We start from the raw sequence: 25,618 nt of genomic DNA, 5'->3' as shown, positions 1-25,618 counted from the left end.
AATTGATTTTTATACATTTCTCCAATATCTACCTTTGTCCAAGTCTTCTGTAGTCCTTCATTTTTCTGTCGCTGGAAGCACCAGTGACATTTCTTCCCCAACAGAAGCTTTTTCTAACACACTTTGACATTCAGAATAGTGAAGGAAAATTTCATAAACTTTGGGGGCAGCTTTCCAGACACTATGGGTTCTATACACAAATAGGATATTTACTCACACCTTGGCTCCACTCGTTACAAGCACACTGAAAAGGTGATCTCAGACACTTTGCCTTTGAAGCAGGAAGTTTTCAAAACAAAAAATAACCTTGCTTTATGAAATTATTATTCCAGAGAGGGAGTGTTTGACAAGCAGTCTGTACTCAACAGAGGGCTTCAGCCTGAAAACAAAATATTGCCTTTTTGTGGTTAGCTACACAACATGTAGCTCTCTTGTAAGCCTTGTACTTGACAACTTCAAGTGTTCAAACATCAACACCTTTTCTTTCTTAAGATCTTGCTGCAGTTGGTGCAGTTTTTTCCCAAATATTACAATAGCAAACAGGATACAGAGTCCGGTTTCTGTTACTGTTTTCTTAATAGCAACAATAAGTCATCGTAAAACCACAAGAAGATAAGCAGAAAATTCTTTTGTGCTTTAAAAAGAGGAGTCATCAGTGTAGCATTGCTGTAAACAGAAGTGTGTGTGAGAGAGAACCAGAACTGGAAACATTTGCAAATGACAGCATGAAGTCAGTAATGAGTGAGTTTATGCAGCTGAAATTCTCATGCACATGAAAGCTTCCAGCACAGCCATTGTATAATCCTGTTTGGCACAGAGTGTTTTGCAGTGCCCTCTGATGGTTATTTGGGTACAGGAGGACTGGTACCACTCCAGCAGCTGCTCCAGGTGTTCAGCTGATGTTGGCTGTAGCTACAGGCAGCTCCCTGTCACTGAGCATCGCTGGGGGTGTAGGTGGGATGCTCAGAACAGCTTTACCACCTTACCTCACCTGAGTGAGCCACCTCATTAGCTGCTGGCAATAAGATGCTTATATTATGCTTAGCTAAATCCTGTGCTTTTGTATCCACGTATTGGTAACATTTACCAATTTTGCCTCATAGGGCAAATTTAGATTTTAATGGGGCAAATCTCTTGCATATTTTTTCAGTGTCAAGTGCTAAAATACCATTACTTAACTAGCAATTGGATATAATTTTTAGATTTGTGAGTTGTACTCTTACATAATCTCCAAAGAAATACCTCAAAAGCTTTGGGATGCACATGTGTACTCACAGTAACCCAACGTGCCTGTCCTGGTGTGTAACTTCTGCACTTGTTTCCTCTCCCAAGTTTTCCTTCAAGGGAGAACAGCCTGCTGTCCCATTCTTTTCCCTGCCTCTCCAGGGTTCTGAGTCAATCATGAGCTGTTGCTGTGTTGGCAGGATGACATTTTGGAAACTTTCTGCCTCTTTTGGACCATGCTGTTGATGTGCTCTTGTAAATACACAGTCTAGGTGTCTGTTTTCATAATTTCGCTCCTAAAATTGCTGTAAGAATAAGCCACAAAGAGCAAAATTGGATTAGCAGCACACTGATGTGCTCACAGGGCTCTTCTGATTAGAAGTGGCCAATGGATAAATCAGTTGTGGGCTCAATGACCATCACCAGTGAAGCCTCTTGGCCAGGGTACAGTCCCACCTTTCCCAGTGCAGTCAGGTCTGAAGTCCAGCCTCAAGCTGTGTACGCAGAGTTATTCTGCAGCTGCACTAATGATTTCCTGCATCTGATGGACACGTTTTCTTTTTCTAGCCATGTTTGCTCCCCTGGTCACCACTGCAGGAGTTGACACACCAGCTACTGCTCAGGCAGTGGGGTTTTTGCAGAGGGAATAAATGCCATTAAGGAGTTTGTCCTGTAAGCAAGAGAGGGTCTCTCAGAGGAAGGATAACCAGCCTCTGCCACTGTTAATCAAGGTGTGCACTGAGATTTTTCAGGCACTGACTTTGAATAGAGCGTGTAGTATCAGTTCCTCTTGGGTATCAGTTCCTCTTAAGTGTCAATACCTGTTGCTGGGCTTAGGAAAACAATAGTTGTAAAATATTCTACGCCCTGGAATGTCCATTTTTAAACACCCTGTGAGCTTGCTTGCTTTAATTGGACAGTTAAATAATCATCTCAGTGTGGCGTGATGGGCCCGAATAGATCCGAGGTAGTTCCTTTGTGAGATTAATGTGAAGAGATCTGTGATTAAATCCTGGCATTACAGCACAACACACCTGTTCTGGGCTGATCCTCAACATTTTTTCTTCATTGCCTGAGGAGGAGGCTTCTCAAAGGATTACAGTAACACTTTTTGACAAGCTTATACAGGGCGGAGTTTCCATGTAATGACAGGGCTCATTTGATGATGCCTCAGTAATGCATTTTTTATTTTTGCTGTCAACATTTATTACTGTAAAAGAAATGACTGTTACACAGCTGGCCCAACTTGTCCACATTTAAGTAACAGTAGGTGTCTGGTCGTGTTTATTTTTGTCCTTATGCAACACTGGCACTCCTGCTCTTGGATTAGACATCAAGGTGGAAATACCCACAGTTGCTTCAGAGACCTTCTTATTTTTACAAATACCAATTGAAACCTTTAATTCACTTTAAACTATGTCTGCCAGCACACTGCTCTGTAGTGTAAAAGACAGATGCTTAAGAATTTTTAAACTGTAAAACCTGCTGTAAACAGACTCTGACTGAAGATAAGCTGTAGAAAGCTGTAGGCCTGCAGTCACCATCCTTCCTCTCTGTTCTTGGCTGACATATTTTTCCTAGATACTTCTAGAGTTTGAGGAAAACATAGGTCCTTCCTCACTAATATCTGAATGAGGATTTAAAAAACAAGTGAAGGAAAGCCAAAACTCCAAAGCAGCAGCATAAATTCTTTTTTTCTCTTTTCCTTGCCACAGCCCTTTGAGCCTTTAGTGGCCGAGGGATATTTTCATAGCTGTGCTGTGAGAAGCCTACTATCACCATGTCTTTCCCTCCTTTTCTGTCTCACTGCTGTCAAATGTAGGGAAAGTGCTTCCATCAGCTCTGCAAGAGATCTCTGAAATTTCTGCTGGGGACTGAAGCTCTGATGTAAATCAGTAGAAATGAGGCATCTGAATACCTTGGATAATCTATGTTCCATCTAACACTGTCATGTGTATCATGGTGTATTGTATTTGCACAACAAGAGATTATGAGAATACACGAAATTCATTAAATTCCAAAGTGCAAAAGCATTATGGTGATAACAGCCGTCTAGCAAAGATTGGGATTTAACCCCTCAAAAATCTCATTAGCACATTTACTAATTATTACTAGTTATAACTAATTAAACTACAGTAATCAAAATTTGTTTGATTAAATTTTCTGATTTTGTGTTTGTCATATGATAGCAGCCCGAACGAGGGGCTTCCCATTGAGCACTTGGGCACACACACCCTGGTGGGTACAAATGCTGCCTGCAGGAGATTACTGCATGGCTAGAGGCTTGGCAAAGTGCAAGGAAGGAAGGAAAGAAGGAAGGAAGGAGATAAAATATCTTTAGTCCCTGTGGCTTTTAGGCTGTACATGTTGATGATTCCACTCGGTGAATATTCAGCCCAGCTGGGCAGATGTATCAGGACTGGCTGGCTCTTTTCCCACAGAAAGGCACTGCAGGACTCCTTCAATGTCTTGAGTTCAGTTTTCTTCTTGTCACTTGAGTTAATTCCAAAACTGGAATCTGGAACTGAGCTTTCAGCCTTCATTGTGGACAGGCAGGATCCTGTGGTGGTTTTGTGCTGTTCTGCCCCTCATCCTACCCCATCCTGCCTCCTCCTGTGGTTCTGCCACTGCTAAAACGTCCATTTGCTTTGTCCTTGTGGTTCCCATACACCCAACACACTCTGTGTACACTTTTTCCTGCCATGTATTCCCCATCATGTATGTTTAAGTAATACAATGTGCAAGTCTGTCATCTTAGTGAGTCAAATTAATGCCTTTCTTGCACTGGTTTATTTGGACAAAGGGGTGTTTCTCTTTAATGCTCTCACGAATAGCCTTAAGCATTTGCAGATTTTAATTTCAGGAGTGGTTCAGTGAAATGAACTGTCTTTCAGATAGGCATTCAGCATTTGTAAATACACTTTTTTCTTTCTTTCTTTCTTGTAATAGCCCTTTACTCGCTGGTGCTCTGAGAAATGTCTTCTGCTCCTGGTTATCTTCTCAAATTCTGTCTCGTCCAGTTTTACTTCACAGTAAAACTGGTCTCAAAGGATGACAGCCCCCTGAGACAAATCAGGTGCAAAGCTGATTCCTGAGGTTAAATCATTAAATCCTGCCTTTAGAAATGACAATAATAAATGGGGAAAAAAGCCCAGAAGGGCCAATGTGGACTTTTCCAGCAAAATATCCCATTCAAAAAGTGGAATATTTTTAACTTGCAGAATCTGATGTCCTAAATTCAGTCAAGAACCTCTCTTTGTCCATCATCCTGCATCTGAAAATGTCTGTCACTAGGTATTTCAGGATTAACTTCAACAAATGGTTTAGGAAATAATTATATGACAGAGTTATCCTAAATTTCTTCTTAATTTTATATGTCAGTTTTTCTTAGTCTTGATGCACTGGATATTCCTCAGGAGAAGGTTTTCTCTGGTCAATTGTAGCTATCTCATAAGTGTTTAATATTTTTGGGTTGACTGCATCTCTAAGAAGCAGAATAAAGTCATAGCTGCAGAATATGTTTTGTGAATAAAAGCATTTTTTTTCAGATTTCCAATCTTCCACTGAATGTATGTCCTCCCATTTTCTCATTGTCAAAACAGGAAAGCAGGAATCTGTGACTTCTCCCCTTTTTAGGTGCAAAGGAGTGTTGTCCCCTTGTCTCAAGACCCAAACCCTTGGGATGTGGATGGTTTGCATTCACACCAACTTTCAGCCACTGCTGTGGAATTCCCCTGTTTCTAATGAAAGCTTTTTAAAGTTACCCAGGATAAGCCATGTCTGTTTATACTTTGATTTCTTGAATAAGGAAGGTGCCAGTTGTTCCTTCATTGCAAAAGCACTGTGGAGATGCATTTAGTGATGTTCAGTCAATACTGACTGCAATTTATGTAGGGTCTAACAGGAAAGTTGTCAGCTGCCTCAAATTTTATTCATGGATAACACTTCTGATTTTTTTAATATTAATTATTAGTGGCATGATTATTCTTGACATGTTCTTTGTTAGTGCAGTGGAAGATCCTCTGCAAAATATTTTCTTCTGCTTTTCCTGTCACTACTGTGAGTTTCTTTTGTTGCTTTCTGGTGAACTTGAAGCATCCTCATCCTTCTCTAGAGGGAGAGATGACTAAGATAAGAAACTGCATTACAAAAGTGAGAAATGCTTCTTGTAATGTTTAAAATTTGTCCAAGGTGTAACTCTGAACCAAACAATACCACAATTTAGCCGTAAAATCTGTGGAGGAGTTGGTTCCTGTTGAGTGTGAGCAGTATTAGCAAACAGAAGTATTAGCACAGAAGCAGGTACAAAGAGGCATTGCACGGGATTACATCTGCTGCTTACCCAAAGAGCTCTGGATTCCAGGTTTGTTTTTAAGGTCTGTTTCAGTAAGAACAGCATTATTTCAATGAGGTGTAAGGCTCAGTGGCAGTCATTTACTTTTAGATGTGGCTCACATATTTCTATGAGGACCAGGCAGTCATGCGTGGTAATTCTTCACATTCCTGACATCTCTTTCATAATCCACTTCTAGGATGATGATGATAACTGCAATGAATAGGGAAGACAGCATTTTAACTTTTTTTTTAATGCCTGGAATTCATGTTGTCTCTTTCCTGAGATGAGGAACATCTTGGCAAGTTTGTATGTTGTTGTAATTACAGTTAGCATGAGCTTCTACCATTCAAAATTGAGTTTTTGCCAAATAATGATGTTTTGAGGAGAAAATTGATCACGTAGGAAAATGATTCTTTTTTGTGGAATAAATGTTGCAGCTGAATAGGAAGAATATATAATTCTTCAAGAAGCACTAGGTATTGTATTTTAATTTCTGTGGAACATGGGACAGATTTCCCCAGTGCAGGTGCTGTGTTACTGGGAACTGCAGTGGAGACCCTGCTGAGCCCACCAGCAGTCTCACAGCTAAATCCTATTGATTTTTGTAGGGACCAGTGCAGCCTCTGCAGGGCTCTGGGGGGGATTATGAGATGTAATACAGGTAAGCACAGGGGAGCAGCCACTGTCTCTGCTTCAGAGGCAGAGTATGGAGCTATTGATTGTACACTTTGCTTTATTTGACATCACCCCAGTGCAGTTATTCCAGCTTTTGGGGATATCCACTGTTTGATCCTCCACTGTGTGGATGATGCCTTGCTTTGTCATTTGTGTGTTTTTACTAAATCTTTATTTTTTTGTGCTGTGATTGTTGATAAGATACTTTTTGCTGGCATGGTAACCTCCTGTTCCTTGCTTGCCTGCATCTGTCCATTTGAGACACTTCACAGCAGGACCTGCTACTTTCCCATCTTTGTATAATATTCAGCACTGTGAATTGAGGCTTCTGGATGATGTTTGATAGTCATGACCCTGGATGGACCCTGCTGAGGGGTTTTTGACCCAGGAAGGACCTGGGATTGGGCTTTCTCTGTCAGGACCAGCCATTACCCACTGTCAGTCTGAGTAGAGAGCCAATGAAAATCCAGCCTCAGCATCTAAACCACACTTCCCTGTTACAAAACCATCCAAGCTGTTGGGTGCAGGAGGGAAATCACCCCCAACTCCAGCCCATACCCCCCTGCAGTGACCCCTCCACTGGAGGCTGCTCGTCCCCAGGTCTCTGTGCCTGCCATGGCCCTCAGTGCAGAGCCTGGGTGCCTCATCCAGCCCTCAGACCAGGGCTTGGACACCCCATTCCCTTACCTGGTAACTCAATGAAAACTTTAGGTGGTCCGAATTTCTAAAGCCACAGTCACCCTTGAGGCATCTTTGAATGTGTTTCTCCTATTGGTGGTTGAATGACATTCAAGTCACTAGGATTAAAGAGTGCTGAGGAACATAAAGATATTTTTCATACTGGTCCACTATTCAATTTTTTTTTAATTTTTTTTTTACCTTTAGGATGAACGTGAAGCCAGAGAAAACGTGAAGAGAGAGCAGGACGAAGCGTACCGCATCTCGCTGGAGGCTGACAGAGCCAAGGTGTGTGCAGGGGCAGGGACCCATGGGATGGGAGCCCTTTGGAGTTTGGGAATGCTCTGTGCTGCAGGGGCCTGCCTGGCCTCAGTTGTGCTCTGAACATGAGACCCTTAAGTCCTCCATGTTGTAGAGTGGCACCAGATAAAGTCATTAGGACTAGACTTGACTGCATGTTTTAGCTAAACCTGTCCTGGCTTCATTTGGGAAAGGTAAGGCAGGAAAATATTGCTTAATAAATATGCTATCTCTTACATTAATTTCTATGGAAATGTTTAAAAATTTCTTTGCATTTGTATTTATCACATATTTACGTGGGATTGCCCTTTGTGTTTGTTAGAGGGAAGCACAAGAGAGAGAAATGGCAGAGCAGTTTCGCTTGGAACAGATCCGGAAAGAACAGGAGGAGGAACGTGAGGTGGGATGTTTTACCTTTTCTGATAACTTTATGAATTCATGAAGCTTATGAGCACTGAAACTGTCATTCAGCACACACTGCAATTTCAATTCAAAGTATAGTTTTTATGTGATCAATTTTCTTCACTGTTATTGATTTCTTACTGTGTATATGTGAAACTAAGTGCAGCTAAATAATTTTAATCCACTGTTTAATGGCTTTTCTGTTTTATCATCTGAGTCTCAGATACAGCCAGTTATTTGATGGACCTGCTCACAGGAGATCTGTGAAATGACCTCCATAAATGCTGGAATCTTTGGGAGGCTCTAACCTGTTTTCTGCAGCCACTCCTTTTAAAAACATGAAACCCTTTCTTTTTTTCCAGAAGTAGCACAAAGCCTACCTGCAATTCTGATCAAACAAGTTACCAAATTTAATTTGGGAGACAATCCACTTTTTAAAAAAAAGATTAAGAAAATAAAATCCAGAATCTTGAAATTTGTGGTACTTTAAAAAATTTCTGAACAGTCTTCTACAGAATCTTTCTTAGAATGAAAATTGTGTTTTAACAAGTACTTTATGTCTCTAGGCCTCTGTAAGAAAACAGAAAGCCTGTGCTGTGAAAGGTGCTGTTCCTCAAACTATTTTGTAGGTTCTCTCAATTTGGTAAATGCACTCTGAGGTCCCAGTGCCTCTCATAGATGGCTCCTGCAGCCTCTTGCAGGGTCTAGACTGGTTGTGAGATGGCAATTCTGTGAGGTTAACAGCAGCTGAACATGAATCCACTGCAGCAGGAGCAGGCTCACAATCAGCTCACACTCAGGCTCAAGCAAGAAATATGTTTTTCTTTTCTGAGTTATTTTGCATGCATAGAAACAATAATTATTTCTGCTTCGTTGCATCTGCTCCTGAGCCTTTTCTGATACCTTGGCTGTTTGGAAATGGTTTTCTTATGCAAAGGCTGCAGCTCTGGCCCATGTTACCAAAATATACCTGGGCTTCCCTGTTTTATTGCAGAGTGCAGTAATGAAAATAATGGGATCTGTTTGCTTAGTAGAACAAAAGGGATTTTAACAATAATGTTTACTAACACTCCCCATTTTCAAGTATACTGATTACTTGGACTGAATTGTTTTGCAACAGTGTTTACTTACAGAAGTGACTTTATGTTCAGTTTGTATTTTAAAATCTGACTATTGAGCTCTTCACATACTGAACACCTTCTTATCAACAAACTGAAATTGCTTGTTCAGGTCCAAGAGTTTTTAATGTGATCCATCATGTCATTGCTGTCTGACTTGGTTTGCTGGTACAAAATATCCATTGTAAATTGCCATTTTATTTTGAGTGGTTACTTTGGGGAGCGACGCACTCTTTGCACAAAGGAAGGAGCTGTAATGAGCTACTGTTGTTTATTTTTCTATAATATAATTGATTGGGTTCAGTAAATAATGTAGCATCTGTTGTTATACTGTGTGGGGAAATGTCAAAACAGTGAGATAGTAAGCAGGTGGTTGAGAATGGAGAGGGAGAAAATTAAAATAGAATCTATTTAAAATATTATCTCATAGTAGATGAGCAAAAATGAACTGAAGTTCTATGTATAAATATTTATACTGAGATATAATTTGCTCAGAGGTGTGTGTGTAAGAAGTAGTCTATTTAAAAGCCTTTGTAATCTTGCTTCTGCCCACTTCTTTCCCTGCAACGTAATCACCCTCTATCAGTTTCTGTTACTAAATGACCTTGGGGGGCATTTCAAAGGCACAAATAGCAACTGTGTATACTGAAAGTTCCTTGAAAATGGGTAAATCCCTGCCTGACTGCCTCTTCAGTTTGAAAAATTGCCTTTTAGGCATGTTTTGGGACAGGCAGTGTGTTTGTGCTGCTTCTTCCATTCATTTAGCTTCTCTTTAAGTGCTACCTTAAGTGAGGTGATATTGTAACAGAGCTGCTTCTGAGTATGATCAAATTTTTGACAGATGCTGATGCTGCCCATGAATACCAAAAATGCCCTTGAAAATCAAGCCCACCTCATTCAGCAGTCTAATGTTAGCCATTAATTTTATATTTAAAAAAAGAAAATCTAATCAAAGGATTGGTGCTGTAGCAGCTCACAGAGACAGAGGACAGAGAGCACAGACCTCAGTCCTGCCCTTAAAGTCTTGACATCAGCAGTGTTGGCAGGAAGACAGTCATACCCATATGACTGCCATGTAGTGTCATTGCAATTTGAGGGATGATTTCATGCAGGTTATTGCAGAAAATATGTTCACCTGTACTTAGAACAATCTTCTTGTAAGTACTACTAGTACTACTACCACCAATTTTAAATCTTTAAGCTCCTATTTCTCTTCTTCCAGTTTTCTTCGTTTGATAATTCCTACTTCTGTATGTCCTCTGTGTATCTAATATACATTTGTGGCATTTTTAATTGCATCTTTTAACAGTGTTTCAGTTTATTTATAGTAAATTTCTTGCATATATTTTTTTTCACTCTGAACTGCCATTAAGGGTCTAGTCTACTGCAAATGGTCAATTATCATTGCAAGAGGAAGACAATTTGACAAGTGCTTTTAAAGAAATACTTTTACTGCCTTTTAATTTATACCCTTTAAGGAAGCAATTGGCCACTTGACAATTATTCTCTCATTCAATTTTTTTCCAAGGCTCTCTGCCAAATGATTAAATTACGTATCCCATCGTGCATTTACTGTAGACCTAATAATATGTGTTATAAAGAAGGATTTATTTTAATTAGTTGTCTGGTGGGCTGTTATTAAGGAGTGAGTAAAAATTATTTTGTCATTGAGATATAAAGACTCTGGAGCACTGCGACACATCTTGAAGTTCTAGAAGAAATAAACAGAAAAGCTTTCTCCCTTTCTTCTGTTGCTAGCATTAGAAAAAATGGTTGTTTTTCCTTCCCCAGGCCATCAGGCTGTCTCTGGAGCAGTCCTTGCCCCCCGAGCCGAAGGAGGAGAGCACTGAGTCTGTCAGCAAACTCCGCATCCGGACGCCCAGCGGAGAATTCTTTGAGCGGCGTTTCCTGGCCAGCAGCAAGCTGCAGGTTGTCTTTGATTTTGTAGCTTCCAAGGGGTATCCTTGGGAGGAGTACAAGCTGCTGGGCACCTTTCCGAGGAGAGATGTGAGTAAATGCACCTTTCAGGAATAAATACCTCTGCTTCTTGCTCCTGTGGGTTGGTTGGCTGGGGTGTTATAGCATAGAAGGTAAAAGGTGTGCCTGGGTATCTTCCAGTGCTGCCAAGCTCTAAGCCAGCTGCTGGCTGCCCAGTGCTGTCAGATGTTTCATACAGAGCTGTGAAACCTGCCTCCAGTGATATTGTAAAAAATGCTACATTTCAGAAAAAGTTGTGGACCATATTCAGTGAAAACTTGAATATGCTGAGCCAGCTTTGCTCATGTCCTATTTTGAAAGAAGCTCCATCAGCACTGCTGGTGGTTCATTGTTTAGGTCTGTTATACTTCTGATCTTTCTGCTTTTGCCATTTGGATGCAACTTGACGTTATGAATAAGGCTCAGCATCAGATAGTACCCAGTTATGAACTATTAAGTATATGCTAATAAATATTTGATCCACCTGTTACATAATACCAGTAGATAATTACATCTCCTACCTTTAAATTGTATAATGAACCTGCTGTGGCTGATTTTCAGAATCAATACTGCTCACTGCTTATAGTAGCCAATTCTGTTGATACATCAACAGATAATTTTTGTGCTTGCTCCTAAATTCCTTTGAAAATCCACCTCTGTGTGTTCTGCACAAATTAACTTTTATTTGTTATTTAGTCATTGCTACAGCAAAGATGAAAGTCAGTGGATCCAGCTGTGCAGGGGCCCTGGATAAAAGGGGAAGGGAATGGGCATGGCAGAGATGTCAGGACAGAGCCAAGCAGTGCTGGTGGAGTTCAGCAGCTCTTTGGCCACACTGCCTGGGCACTGCAGATGAGTGGGGCAGCTCTGGACCAGCTGGGGTCTTGTTTGCTGGAGGCATCTCCAGGGGACTGGTTAGACCATTTCTCACCAAAGGAGTTCAGTAATTTGGATTGCTTTCCCATTTTGTTTCCCATCATTGCCCCTGGGGTAGTTCACTAGGGATGAGGCTCTGATTGACATGTTTGCAGTAGTTTGTAACAGATACCTCTTTCTTTATCATCTTATTTGTAAGTACTGCAAAGGAGAAGAAGCTCATCCTTAGTAAGCATACAACTTTTTGAGGGGATGTGGTTTCTGACCCATTTTTGGCACAACTGTGGACAGGATTGCAGTGCTTACAGCTCTTCTTCCACCTTGCCCTGTACTGGGAATCCTGATCAGTCAGACTGAAAAGCACCATTTAAGGACTCTCATTAATCATTAATTAACTTTACTCCTTAAGCATGCAGTACCATTTCCAGTGGAACCAAAGACTAGAAGTCACCTGTATTTTCAGGATTACTGGTGGTTCAGTGTACTTGACAAAGGAAACCAGTTTTGTGCAGTCTAAACAATGGGGCTGTACATTTAAAATTTTTTGCAAGTCATGCCTCCCCACCTGTAACTTATTTCTGATGTAATACATATTTAATATAAATACCCTACAGGTATATTGCTCTTAACTTTTTACATTTGTTTTTTACTTTACTCTGGCTGTTTCTGTACTTATTCATATTGTCGTCATTATGAATGTTAGTCATCTGTAAAAAAACTCTAAAATTTATCAGGTGAATCACATAAGAACAAGTTCTAAAAGGAGTAGAAAAGAAAAAAAATACCACTAAATTAGAACAGGCTGGTATTGTCATTACATGTGTGAAACTGGCAGGGAGAAAGACTGAGGCAAAGAAAGGAGAATTTAGTGGCAGGGTCTGGAGCTGTTGGTCTGCTGTGTGGGAAGCAAAGACCCTGTCATCTTTTTTCTACGATTCCAACCTAATAATGCCATGTATGAGGAGTCACATAAATGATTCATGCTGATTGACTCAGCCATGTATGAATCCCATTGCCATTGTGACCACCAGAGACACGACAGACGAAAAATATTCCCCAGGGGTTTGCTAACCACTGAGAACTGTAAATGACATCTGTCATGTTCCCCAGGTTTGGAAAGTTGGAAGCATGCAACTCCATAGACAGATTTTAAAAAATAAAAATAAGGCATTCTTGAATGGCTTGGAAGAAGTACAGTCAAAGTATATATTCATTGCCTTGGGCTTTGTGGTCTGTAGTCACTTGAAAATACACTGTGAGTTATCAAGACCCTTCTGCTGTATGGTATGTCAGCAGCATGAATGGAAATCTGTGCTGCACTTGGAATGCTTGTGCTCCAAAGAACAGGAGCATTTAAAATGTTTGTGTTTAAAATATACATAACATTTTGGAAAAAATATGTTTGAAAGTATCAGAATTACTTTTCTGGAGTTCTGCTGCAATAAGATGAAAACATGTATTCTAAAGTTTGTGGAGTTTTTTCTATCCTAATCTGCTTTACAATAACATACACACCCCCAAAAGTGTTTCTGTCTTATCAAAACAAGGGGATTATCTTCAACCAGGTCAACATTTTCTTGTGAAAAGCTTGTTAGAGCATTTTTACCTGAAGTTCAAAGCCATCAGTTCTGATACAATGTCGTTGAAGTACTTTTACATCTTTCATAAATAAAAATTCATTAGTTCTTAGTCCTGTGTTCCAGTTGCTTACACAGATATCCTTAGCTAACTTAAAGTTGGTATCATAACCCTACTGTAAATACAAACTTCTACACATGAGTAAATACCCAGATTAACCTTTTCCAGACACTACTTGTAGATTTTAAAACAGCAGTGACATTCCAAAGCAGTTAAGCACATGCAGCGACTTGTTATTGGGTCTTTGTCACTGACTGTGTTGTTCTTTCTACCTGTGCTGAAATGAGATATTAACCAGCTCCTCTCTTAGTACCTCAGCACCACATCTTGTACCACCCGTGTGTGTCACAAATGTGAGCCTGGGGCAGCTGGGAGCTTGTGCCTGGAAACGTTGGCAAGCTCATTTTGGGAGTGAAAAGCTGTATTGTATTTCTTGGCAAAGAAATTTTAATGCAAAGAGTGTATTTCTTGTATTCTGAAATACACCTGCAAAGTCTTCGTGGGAGCAAATGTGTGTGCTGTTAAATGTGTGTGCTGATTTCAGAGTTCAGTTCCCTGTCTTCCAGAAAACAAAAAGAGCTTACTCAGTGTATGTTAGTGTGCTCAGTCAACCTTCTAGTTCAGTATTTTGGTCCCTCTCTCTTAAAAGCCTTCCAAAACTCTGACTTTGGTTCAGTATTTAGCTCCCTTTCTCCTAACAGCCTTCCCAAATTCTGACTTTGGTTCAGGATTTAGCTCCCTTTCTCTTAACAGCTTTCCCAAATTCTGACTTATTGCAGCAAAACTCCAGCAAAGTAAGTCTGATACTTTCAAACATATTTTTTTTAAAAGTATTATGTATAGTTTAAATACAAACTCTGACTTTGGTAGTCCTCTTGACCTCCCAGCTGCAGGATCCTCCTTCTCCCAGTGCCTTGGAGACCTCCAGACACTCAGTTCCTCCCATTTCTTCAGTGCTGGTGATGTGCAGAAGCCTTCCTAAAACTGTTAACATCTTACAGAGTGAGCATTTTACCCCACTTAGGCAAGAAGCTGAAGTGGACCAGGTCTAGCTGAAACTAGAAGAGGAATGTTCAGAAATTTACCCAAGATGAGCTTCAGCCATCCTTCTAGGGTTGATATGTTTGAATGTTCTATGGTGTCTGTCAGAAAGGGAGGGCCAGGCATGATTCCTCCTTCTAAATGCTATATTTGAAAGACTCAATTTATTAATTTCTCATGAAAAATCAAAATTTCAAGCTATAATTACTGCTGCTGATTTCTCCTTGAGGTGGAGCATTAGTTATGTATTTGAGAGTATGCCTTCTGCAGACATGGTATTAGAGACTTAAGCTCTTTATTTACTGTATCTGGAAGCCTTGGTAAGCCAAGACTTCTACAGTATTTCACATTTTATTTTTCTGAGCCACAGCTTAGGATCAGGTGGCAGTTAAGTCACTTAAGGTTATTTAAATGCATCTAAAATGTTGCTTAATAATTCAGAACCAGTTTGCTCTGTTTAGAGTATTAAGATTTTTTAAATCCTTTTAATTAACCAATTTCAACAGCAGTTTAAATAAACAGAAACAAAAAATCTCCCTTGAAAGTGCATAAAATAAATTTAACTCAAATTGCATGTCAATTTAAATCAGATATGATCAGGATTTCAGTAAATTTAGGGCCAGGCAATTCATAGTTTTGGGAGTATATGGGAATAGAATAATGGTAAGATATTCCTCCAAACCCAAACGTGATTTTTTTGTTCCTGTGCTTTGGCAAGATTAATCCTCTTTGATGCTCACAGTGGTGAAAATAATGCCACAGGATAGTAAGTTTAGCTGCAGCACTTGCTGTGGAGTCCTCTGAGCAGGGAATTGCCCTCTGATGTTTTCAGAAAGGTGATGTTGGAGCATGGTCCTTCTTTTGTTATGCCAGGTAGTTTGACAATTTTGTGTGTGAGTTCTGGCAGCTGTTTGAGTTCTGTGTATGAGTTCTGGCAGCTGTTCTTTGTAAGGATTGTTCTGAATTTCACCCTGTTATCACTGCCTTCAGATAACTTACTTTTAAACTCATTAGGGAGTGTTTGAACTTAAATAGTTCATGAAAGAGTTAAATGTCCAGGACCATCTTTGACTTTCAATATTCTTCCCCCTAGTCATAATCTTGATAGAAAAATGGAGTGTGCCAGGACCATCTTTGACTTTTAAGATTCTTCTCCCTAGTCATAATCTTGATAGAAAAATGGAAGAAAGATATTATTGTGATAAAGGATTTGTGCAGTGTCATGGCTACACCTGTAGTATTTTTAGTAATTTCAAGTAAATCAGGAAAGTAGCTTGAATATATGTTTTATAACAGAGGAGGATTTCAGATGAATGAAATTTTTTTCTGATAGTCTCAAAAAATTTTGAGAATTACATGTGATACCTGTAATTTTTCCAGTCGTTTCAGTTACTGATATTTATCTTTCTTACTATACCAAGTACTAGTCATCTCTTTCAATTCACATAATTTAAATTCTTCTGGTCAGTGATGTCATGTGCTTACTCTGATCTAGTTTACACAAGGCCACAGCCACCTACAAAGGTAGATGCCCTTCCTCCTATCATTTACAGCTTTCCTTAAGTCAATACTACCTGCCCTTGTCTTTCCTCTCCTTTCAAGATCTGTTGTTATTTTATTTATCCAAGCCGTTAGGTTTGGTTTAATTAAGACACTGAGAAGTTGCCTAAGCAAATTGGCCATTCCAGACTGGCATATTCCCATGCCTCTTTTGAAGCCTGGTTTCTGACCGTTCTTCCTGATGGCTTGTAACAGTGGAGGGATTGGGAAGATTAACCTCGAGTGTGAGATGAAAGGACACTGAAGCATTTGTAGCTCCCAGATTTTCCTGCTTTTAACAAGTTTGTTGCTCACAAAGAACACAGTCTCACAGTCTTTTGGTCAGCACCTAAAAAGGGAGTAGGTAACATTCTTACACTGGTGAAGTCAGTCACAGCACCTGGGAGGACACTGAGTATATTTTGCTTCTTGAAACATGATATTTACTTCTGTGGAAATATAATTTCCATCTAGGTAGTAAAAAAATCTGTAAATATTACGGAAAGATTTTTCACAATGTTTTCTTCCAAAAACGACAGACTTGGTGTGTTTTTTTCAGACCCAGTGTCTTTACATAGGTAACTGATCCAAAGTGAAGGATTAAAGCCCTTCTTGTATCAAGTCACTGAAAGGAGATCTCATCTCACAGATGTAAGAAAGGAAGTGGAATTGCATTCTGTAGATCAATATAGTTTCTGATCTCTCTCAGCAGCTCTATTTGAGTACTGTTTAACCAGTTTCAGGAAATAGGTGTGCATTTCAGATGATCTCTTTTGCTCGGGGCTCACTGGAGGAAGCCAGCACTCACCCAGCGCTGCGTGCTCATGTGGAGCACGAGCTCCCCATGAATCATCCTCATTAGCTGGCCCAGTGACTAATGCCAACCCTGGCATTCATGAATTCCACCCAAGAGCCCTTCAGTGCACATCCCTCGCACCCAAAGTGCTCTTTTATTCAGCACTGCCCCATTTTACAAAACATTGATTTCAGGGGAGGCGCGTTATTGTTCCCAGGAAGATGCCTTAGTTAAACTGTAGAGCTTTGCTCTTGCATATAACTTTATCCAGGATAAACTGGGGCAATTTTGTACTTTTTCTCCAGAATTCATGTGTAATATCCATTTTGTGGACTTTTTTGACCCATCTAGAAAGAAAATGAAATGATAAAATACCAATAGAGAGCCTTTGTACTGGTATGATACTAAGACTGCTGTGTCTGGTTACCAGAAAATTTAATGATCTCCTGCTGTTTTGGTAATTGCATAAGTAATGCATCAGGCTAAATCACCAAAGCAGTCCTAGGCACTCTCTTTATTCCATTTGCCTATCAACCAATCACAATGTTATACTGTAGATATCATTGTGATATCTGAACATCTTAATCCTTTGAACTGGTGATAAAAATCCTTTTGGATTGTTCTTTCATGCAATTATAATTAAGTGCACTTGAGTCCAATCCTGGGTCGTTCTTCTGTGAGTGGCTGTGTTCCCATCCATTCCCCTCTGGGATGTATGCAAAGCAAAGTTCTTACAGTTCATTTGGAGCACTAAATGTATTTATATGTTTTCCAACTTCCAGAGCATGTGACTGTTTGCTTTCTTTCAGCTCTTCATCCTTCTCCAGAGTGAAAGCTGTAGTACTTCTGGGAATGTCATCTTTTTTTCTGTGTAGCTAGTGCATTTAAAAAGAGTTAAATACATGAATAATTGTTAGTTCACTATAAGCACACAGTAAATGCCCAGAAGTAATGGACTGTTTTGCTCCCTGGCACAGCAGAAAGCATGCTTAATATACAAATGCTCTCATCTGTAAATGCCAATACTTAAACTTTCTGTTCTCAACAAGAAAAATTAAGGTAAACAGCATGAGGGAGGAGGTAGTGGAGCTCCTCTTCCTGCAGGTCCTTTGTCAGGAAAAGACAAGGTCCAGGCTTTTCTGTCAGCTTCTCTTTTTCTGAGAAACTGCACAGAGAATTCCTAAATAAATCAAAGAGTTCAAACCAGAAAGAAGGAAGGGAGGAAAGCAGAAAATCTGAGGAGATCTTTACACCACCTTGCTCTTCCTCAAAGCCTGAAGTCCTCCAGTCTCAGAGCTGTGGCCACTGTGGGACCATTAATGTCCAGGTCAGGACCTGCATGTGACTCCTCTGACTGACTCCAGCTCCATCTTCTTGCTCTCAAGGCAGCTTGTGTAATACTTCAGCACCATTAGCACCACAACAATAAAAGTCACATTATTCAGAGAGGCTTTTCTCAATTGAAATACTTCTGTGTTTGCACTTCTGCCAAAATGAAAGAGCGGATGGGTTGTCATTGAAAATGAGCTGTTTGAAAGGCTAGAGGGAGATGCAGCCTTTTTATAGTGATTTTTTTAAAGTGAGATCAGTTCTTGGAAAGAAATGTAAAACAAATGTTCAGTGATGCTGGTAACTGGATGTATTTTGGCCATATTTTGGGCAAGTACTGATCTCTAAACAAAATTTCTGGTCCTTGGTTAAAAACAGGCATTCTTGGAAAGAAATGTAAAACAAATGTTCAGTGATGCTGGTAACTGGATGTATTTTGGCCATACTTTGTACTAATCACTAAACAAAATTTCTGGTCCTTGGCTAAAAAGAGGCGCAGAACTGCCTCAGAGCTACCCAGGTGCATACAGCCCTTCCCCAGGCCTTTTGCTGGAAAGAAGATAAACGACAGTTATGTTTTTGTTTTTTTTGGTTTTTTTTTTCGTTACTCACTATTAAAAAAACTATAGGATTAGGGTAAAAATCTGGTGTTTTTGAAAACATCATTCACATTGGGGGCTTTATTTAGTTTCGACAAAAAAAGTGATTCATTTTTGTAGGGTTGCTTAAAAACCCTTTTTTTAAAGCTTTTGCTTGTTAAGGCTTTTTTGGGGGTTTTTTTTGGCAAATATTAAGTTTTTATTCCAGCTGAAAAATCAGATTTTCAATTAGAATTTTTTTTTTCCATTACTCACTATTAAAAAGCTATAGGATTAGAGTAAAAATCTGGTATTTTTAAAAACATCATTTACATTGGGGGCTTTATTTAGTTTTGACAAAAAAAGTGATTAATTTTTGTAGGGTTGCTTAAAACACCTTTTTTAAAGTTTTTGCTTGTTAAGGTTTTTTGGGGTTTTTTTTTGCAAATATGAGATATTTATTCCAGCTGAAAAATGAGATTTTCATTTAGAACTTTTAAAAAGCACCAGATAGTCCAGGTGCCACTATACAAATACAGCAACAGTGAGTTTGGGCTTATCCTTGGTATTTGCACCACCCTGTCATTACATTTAGTGTTTTAGAAAACAGGGGAGAACACAGTTGCTGTCTTAATTTACTGTCAAGTAAGTCTAGTGCAAGAGAGGCTAATCAGCCTTCACTGATTAAAATCTGTGCAGCATTTTAAAAAAGAAAAAGTATGTTAAGGCAATGAAAACTTAGACTCTGTGTCAAGGTTGGCTGCATCTCAGAGCACTGCACGGTTTACCAAGGGAAAAATGGGAACCATGCTCAAAGTAGAGGATACAGCATCACAATTTTCTGGTTGATCAACAGCTTCTACTTTGCTTAGTAAATGTGTTTTTAAATGTGCTTAATCTAAAATATGTTTTGAGAAAACCTCTTGAGAAAAATAAGAGTCAGTGTGATGTATTGGATTAAAGCTTTGTGTTTGGATGGAGGCTACAAGTCTTTTACTATGACATATTTTTCCTTGTTTGTGACGGCTTTCTTCAATTCAGATGTAAATTATCTCCAAGTTTATTCAACTAAGCCCAATCTAATTGCATATATTTCTATAAAGTAACTCTACTTTTGTTTGTTGCTCAAGTTGAGCGTATTATCTGTGTAACCCAGAGATATTTCAATAGGTAGAAAGGATTCACAGTATTTGTTTGTGTGTCACTCTGAAAATATAGTTTTTTAAACAGATCTGGTACTTTACCAGGTGTGCCTTTAAGTAATTTCTATTGCATTTATACTTTAGGAGGATTAGAAAAGAGAGTAAAAGAACTCTTTGTCCGTTAGATTCATTAAATGTATTCATGCGTGTGTAAGTGGTATAGAGGCTGTGCTGCTCGGGAATCAGATCCTTGTCCTAGGGTGGAGAGAAAGGTGAAGGGTGTGATATTTACTGCTTGTGTAAGTGTCATAATAATTGTGTGTTTGATTCTTTATTTTTAAATTACCTTCCTGGGCATTAAGCCATTTTTTTTTGTGTTTATCTTTTTCCCCGCAGAGTTAGGGAGGGTAAGGAGCCACACCTTGTAAGTGGTAAAAGTACAGCTGCTCAGGATGTGAGTGTGTAATAGAACAGATAGGTCAGCAAAGGTGAAGACAGAAATAACTCACATGTTATTCTGGGAGGAAAAATACTCTGCTATAAAAGTGTATTAATGTGTTGTTTAAGCTAGCATTAGTTTTCATTTTTGGTTTATCTAAAAACCCAATTAATTTACTCAGAATGAAGTGTAAGCAGCTACTACGTTCTTACAGGAGGAGTATAAGAGTTAACATCACTACCTTGTGCCTTGCAGAGTCATAAATAATTTGAACTTCTAAGTGGCACAGAAGTACTTCAACTAGCTGGTGCTTAGTTGGAATAATCACCACAGAATTCACTTTAATAAATACTTAAATGATAACCTCCCTGGCACCAAACTGACATTGGCTGTGTAACAAAGCTCTTTAAAAGATGAAGCCATAAAGGTCCCATAAAACTGAATCCATAGTTGGAAAAAAATTTTGTTTATCAGCTTGTACCTATTTCAGTGAAAGCAGCCCAATGGCAAGATCTACTGTGGCAGAAATAAAGTCCTGTAGCACCTCTGGTCCTGTTGCTGGAAGGAGTGTTCCCTGAAGGGAGGGGAGTGTTCAGCTTTGCACAGAAAGTCATTTGCCTGAAGATAAAATCTCCTGGGGCACTCTCTGTGTTCAGGGCTTTGGGACAGCCCTGAATGCACCTGCGTGGTATTGTACACAGGGCTCTCTGAGCTTGAATGTCAGTAATTTTGCTGTCACTTATGTTATGCTCACCCTCCTCACCAGATAAGCTGGGAACACTTTACAGTCTCTTTTCAAGGGGTTTTAGTTCATGTTCCATTATAATATAAAGTATTGGGTATTAGCAAACCCACAAAAGATTTGAAAAATACATTCAGCTGGTTTCACAGTGTGATGCATGGGATGACTCCTAGAGTGTGCTTATGATTGGTAGAAAGTCAGTTATTGTAGGAACTTGAAGATACAGATTAAAATGTACCTTTTGCATTTGTTAAGGCCATTATCTAATGCTGAAGGTGAATTTTGAGCCTTGATCAAGAAGGTGTTCATTCTGCCACATAGGTGGAACAGATGAAATCAGATTCAATATATAAGCATACTTCACTGGTTTTCTGTGTAATTGCTAATAATATAGAATAAATCTTCAACTAATAAAGGAGTAGGGCTTTGGGACAGTGTAACTTATATCATGTGCAGGGCTGTTTTGGAAAGAGCATCATGCAATGGCATCAGAGCCAAAGGGTGTCAGCTCTGTGGGTTCCAGAATTTATACTAATGGTAATGAAACAAGGCACACAGATACACAGCTAAAGGCATTCTATACTTTTCTTTATTAAATAATGCATATAAATATAAGTGAATGAGATTCTGTAGAAATCTACATTGAACACACCTTTGCAGGCTACAGCTCTTTCCTCTGATCTTTCTTACAGATCATTCTTTGGTTTCTAATTCTGATTTAAAATACTCTAGGTTAGAATGCATCTTAGGTCTTATACTTCATATATTTACTAGAGAAACCATTTCTTTTGCTAGGAGGTGTGTTCACTAATAAGGCTTCTATTCTTTGTAGTAAACAAGATATTTACAAGCCACAAATAACAAAGTAGAAGCTGCAGAAGGGTTGTGGTGTGATAATTAAGTACAATGGCGACCCATATGAACAGAAAATGCCAAGGAGCTAAAACAAAGCAACAACAGCTTTGTTTGTTGACAGATGTAGGAGCCATATTGTTAGTTAATTGGGTAATGGTGTAAACATTTGCAAACTCTGCTGTCCCTCAGTGAATTAAGCAGCACACTGAAATTATGGTGAAAAGCTGCACAGTCCTTGTGCTGCAGGTACTCCAGAAGGCTCCTAGGACCCTTCTCACTGAGGAAGGAACATCCTCTGTTGTTATTTAAGGCACTTGAAGTTTGCAAACCTTAGGACATGTATCTTGAATTATACTCAAGTGAATAACACGTTTCCATATGGTCACAGCCTGGAAGGTTGTGTTCAGTGCCCAAGCATACTTTTGGGATTATTTTCCAAGTGCAAAAGAGACATGTTGTGACTTTCCTGCCTTTTCTTGCAAAATAAAAAAAAAAAAGCAAATGAAAAACTCCAACAAAATGGTTGCAGGATTTGAAAATAGAGATGTCTAAATTAATATGGGCTTGTACTGAAAAAAGGGAAAATTGCTTCTCTCAGGTGCCCAATGCCTCAGAAGCTGTGAATGGCACAGACCCCTCTTTACCTCACTCCCTGCTCAATAACAGACTGTAGCAGAATATCAAAACATTAAAAAATGCTACAAGATACTTAATTAGCATACTTCTGTAATCACAAACTTAAATGCACTACTTTGGCTGTTTTTTACATAACAGGTTTGCTTTCGTAGATAATAACCTTTCAATAATTCAAGCAGCATCTGTGCAGGAATGCATAATTGGACTGTAGATAATAGGAATCTAAAATTGAGTCTGGTTTTTGTAAATTATTTTTCTCTTCAGACATTTAGCAGTAGCTCACCATGGTACATGAAGTTTAAGAAAATACGTTCCTGCTTTGAGAATAAAAATAATGCATCTGTTTGGTTTTGGGTTTGATTTGCGGTTTTTAATTATTTCATTTTTTAAAAAAATCTGCTGCAGTCAGATGAAAGTACAGTGATTTTGATGGTCTTAGGAAGTGATAAGCCTTGAATGTTTGTTTAAATAGTAATTTTTCCCTAATTATTCAATAATTCCCAAATATATTCAAGCAAATATATTTCAAGTTTGCCTGATTTAGTTGGGGGGAGAGAATGAGAAGTTACCCATTTATTAATAGGTAAACAAATAACAAATGTTACCTATTTGTTAATAGGTAACAGGATTAGTAAATTAGGCTTTTAAGAAAATTACACTAACATTTCTTACTAATTCATAGCATTTAATGTGCTGGACCCTTTATGTTTTCTGAGAACATTTTTAGAAAGCAGTGGCATGTTGTGATCATAGATGAAACAAATTTAACTTTGGAAAAAATACTTATTGGCATGCATCTGCATTTATACCTATGGTATAAGACTAATAATCTATTATTCACAAGTAGACTTCTGATAACTGGTGTGCTCACACAGCAAAACAAACAAAACCAGAATTATCAGGGAAGATAATTTTAAAAATTGAAGGAAAATATTTCAGACAATGGTTTATATTTCTTCATGAAGCTTTGCAGTATTCTGAAGGATGTCACAGCATTGGCTTGTAAACCTGAACGTCAGGACACTGGGACACTTGTTGTCATTAATTTGTCTATATAAGTAAATATATTGTGTAATAACCACACAATTAAACAGGTTTTTTCCCAGCCTGGGATGATTGAGGAAAGCATTGAAGTGGGTGGAAGCTGGGTGTTCCACCACGTGACTTGGAGCAAGAAAGGGAGAAGGAAAATAAAGTTTTCCTTTTCAATGGAGAGATCCTGTTGGGTTGGCTATGCTGCTTGTACCATCAGTTTGACTGAAATTTTGGGATGATTGTCTAGGAGTGCAGTTTTATTTTTCATCATAACTCATGTGTTCTAGTAAACCTTCCAAAAGTTCTTAACTTTGACAAAAATAGATTAGTGGATAAGTTTATGGTAGAGAACCAGACCTTCTTGGAATTAATGTCAGGGATTATGGTTTTTTATTATTCTGTTCCTTGTTATTACAAAAGAATACTTGTAACAACAGCAGAAAACACAATATATATTTCTTAATCTGCATCCTGAAAAATAATACTCACTACTTCAGTAATCACTGATGGAAGGACTCAAAAATCTTCCCAGTAAAAGTCTGCACTGTGAAGATAAACAATCCAAAAGTCTACTTACACATATCTTTGTGTTCATGTATTTACAGGTGACCCAGCTGGATCCAAATAAATCATTACTGGAGGTAAAACTGTATCCTCAAGAAACCCTTTTCCTAGAGGCAAAAGAATAGATCAAGCAAGATTGTAGGACTAATCATCCTTTGATAAGCCAGAGGCACAGCATCGAGAGGAAGACTTCTCTGAGCACCACCTTGTGCTGACATCCAGCTCAATTCCATGTCACAAGTTTGCCTCTTGCAAGAATCCTGAAAAATTGAAAAAACAAACATAGCTACTTAAAGTTTCACATACATGAGTATATGTTTCCAACCTCATTTAAATGAGCAGAGGATAAAGTTCTGCTATGAACACTGAACATTATGATTCTGTTGCTCACTTATCATCCAGCTTTTGTTATAATTAATGCACTGTTAAAATGTGAGTGATTGTTAAGTAGAATTTTTACTCCTCAAATGCCCCTTTTTCACCAAGAAATCTTGGACATTTCTGCCTGTACTTTTGACACTAGAATGCTGTATATTTGATATCTCACTGAGCCAGTGCTCTCATATATATGCATTTTATTTCTGTGTTTGAATTTCTACTTTGTCAACTAACTTAAAAAGGCAGAAAAAAATTAATGGGACATTCTCAGCCATGGAAATTTAACAGTATTATAGTAGAAAGCATATAATTTTTGTTAGTACTTTCTGACTTCTTTGATAAGATGTAAGGTTTTGTTTGGAGAATATAGTTTGACATATATGCGAGATATTTATTTACTGGTTCTGCTTTGGGTCTCAGTTCCAATTCAGTTTAGGAAGTATTTTCCATTACATTGCAGTGTGAAACTGCTTATTGCATGATGTGAATATTTAAATAACATTAGACATGGCCAGTACCAGAAACCTGGTATCTTGCCAACACTTCAGGAATCAGCTGATATTGAATATCAGCTGTTAAAAACCTTTCAAATACCAGATACAAAAGTTCTTTATTTCTCCTTGTGAAAGAAAGGGCAGTTCCCATTCTAGCAGTTTTTCTTCATTCTGGCACTTGCTTGTCTCCTATTACTCTGCTGGTTTAAAGCACCTTGTTTGGTTCATCAAACAATGGGTATTTTAAGGGGTGGTGTAATAAGAAATCTGCCTTATTGTTGCACACTTTGGACATATTAACAATGCATTATTGATCCCATCTCAAATTAAAGAAATCGTAGTTCTCTTGTCTGAAATGTATGCACCAGCTACCTGCTACCTGACATGGAAAAATCTGGTACTCTAAATTTCTCAACCATAGAAAGAGCATACTGAGGCTAAGACCATAACGTGCAGTTGATGCCAAACCTGCATCAAAACTGGTTTGTTTGGGGGTTTTTCTTATCTTTTTTTTTTCTTTTTTTTCCTTTTTATTTTTTCCCTTTCTTTCCCCCCCTCTTTTTTTTTTTTTTTTTTTTTTTTTGGTTTTTTTGGTTTTTTTTTTCGGGTTTTTTTTTTTTTTTTCTTTTTTTTCCTTTTTATTTTTTCCCTTCCTTTCCCCCCCTCTTTTTTTTTGTTTTTGTTTTATCTCGGGGCTTGCAGGACAGTGCACAATAGCACTACAGGATCATCATCTGCTAAACTATTTTTTTTTTTATTTAAAGCCTGGAACATTGTTTTCCATCTATGTTTATGCGTAATTCATAGTGTTTATTGTAGCTGAATG

General features: G+C 38.6%; 1 protein-coding gene across 1 annotated transcript in view; it reads left to right on the top strand.

Annotated features, from left to right (window-relative positions):
* FAF1 (Fas associated factor 1) overlaps positions 1–25,360 on the top strand; it is a 150,089-nt gene extending 124,729 nt beyond the window's left edge. Inside the window, exons 16-19 of the mRNA XM_039711387.1 lie at positions 7,121–7,201; positions 7,536–7,613; positions 10,525–10,740; positions 23,962–25,360. Coding sequence (XP_039567321.1) covers positions 7,121–7,201; positions 7,536–7,613; positions 10,525–10,740; positions 23,962–24,045 — 459 coding nt within the window. The 3' untranslated portion in view covers positions 24,046–25,360. The remainder of the gene's footprint in view (positions 1–7,120; positions 7,202–7,535; positions 7,614–10,524; positions 10,741–23,961) is intronic.
* Positions 25,361–25,618: the final 258 nt, after the last annotated feature.

Source organism: Passer montanus, unplaced genomic scaffold (assembly GCF_014805655.1).
Source record: "Passer montanus isolate IOZ18808 unplaced genomic scaffold, ASM1480565v1 scaffold25, whole genome shotgun sequence".
Lineage (NCBI taxonomy): Eukaryota > Metazoa > Chordata > Aves > Passeriformes > Passeridae > Passer > Passer montanus.
This window is presented reverse-complemented; position numbering and strand designations above follow the sequence as displayed.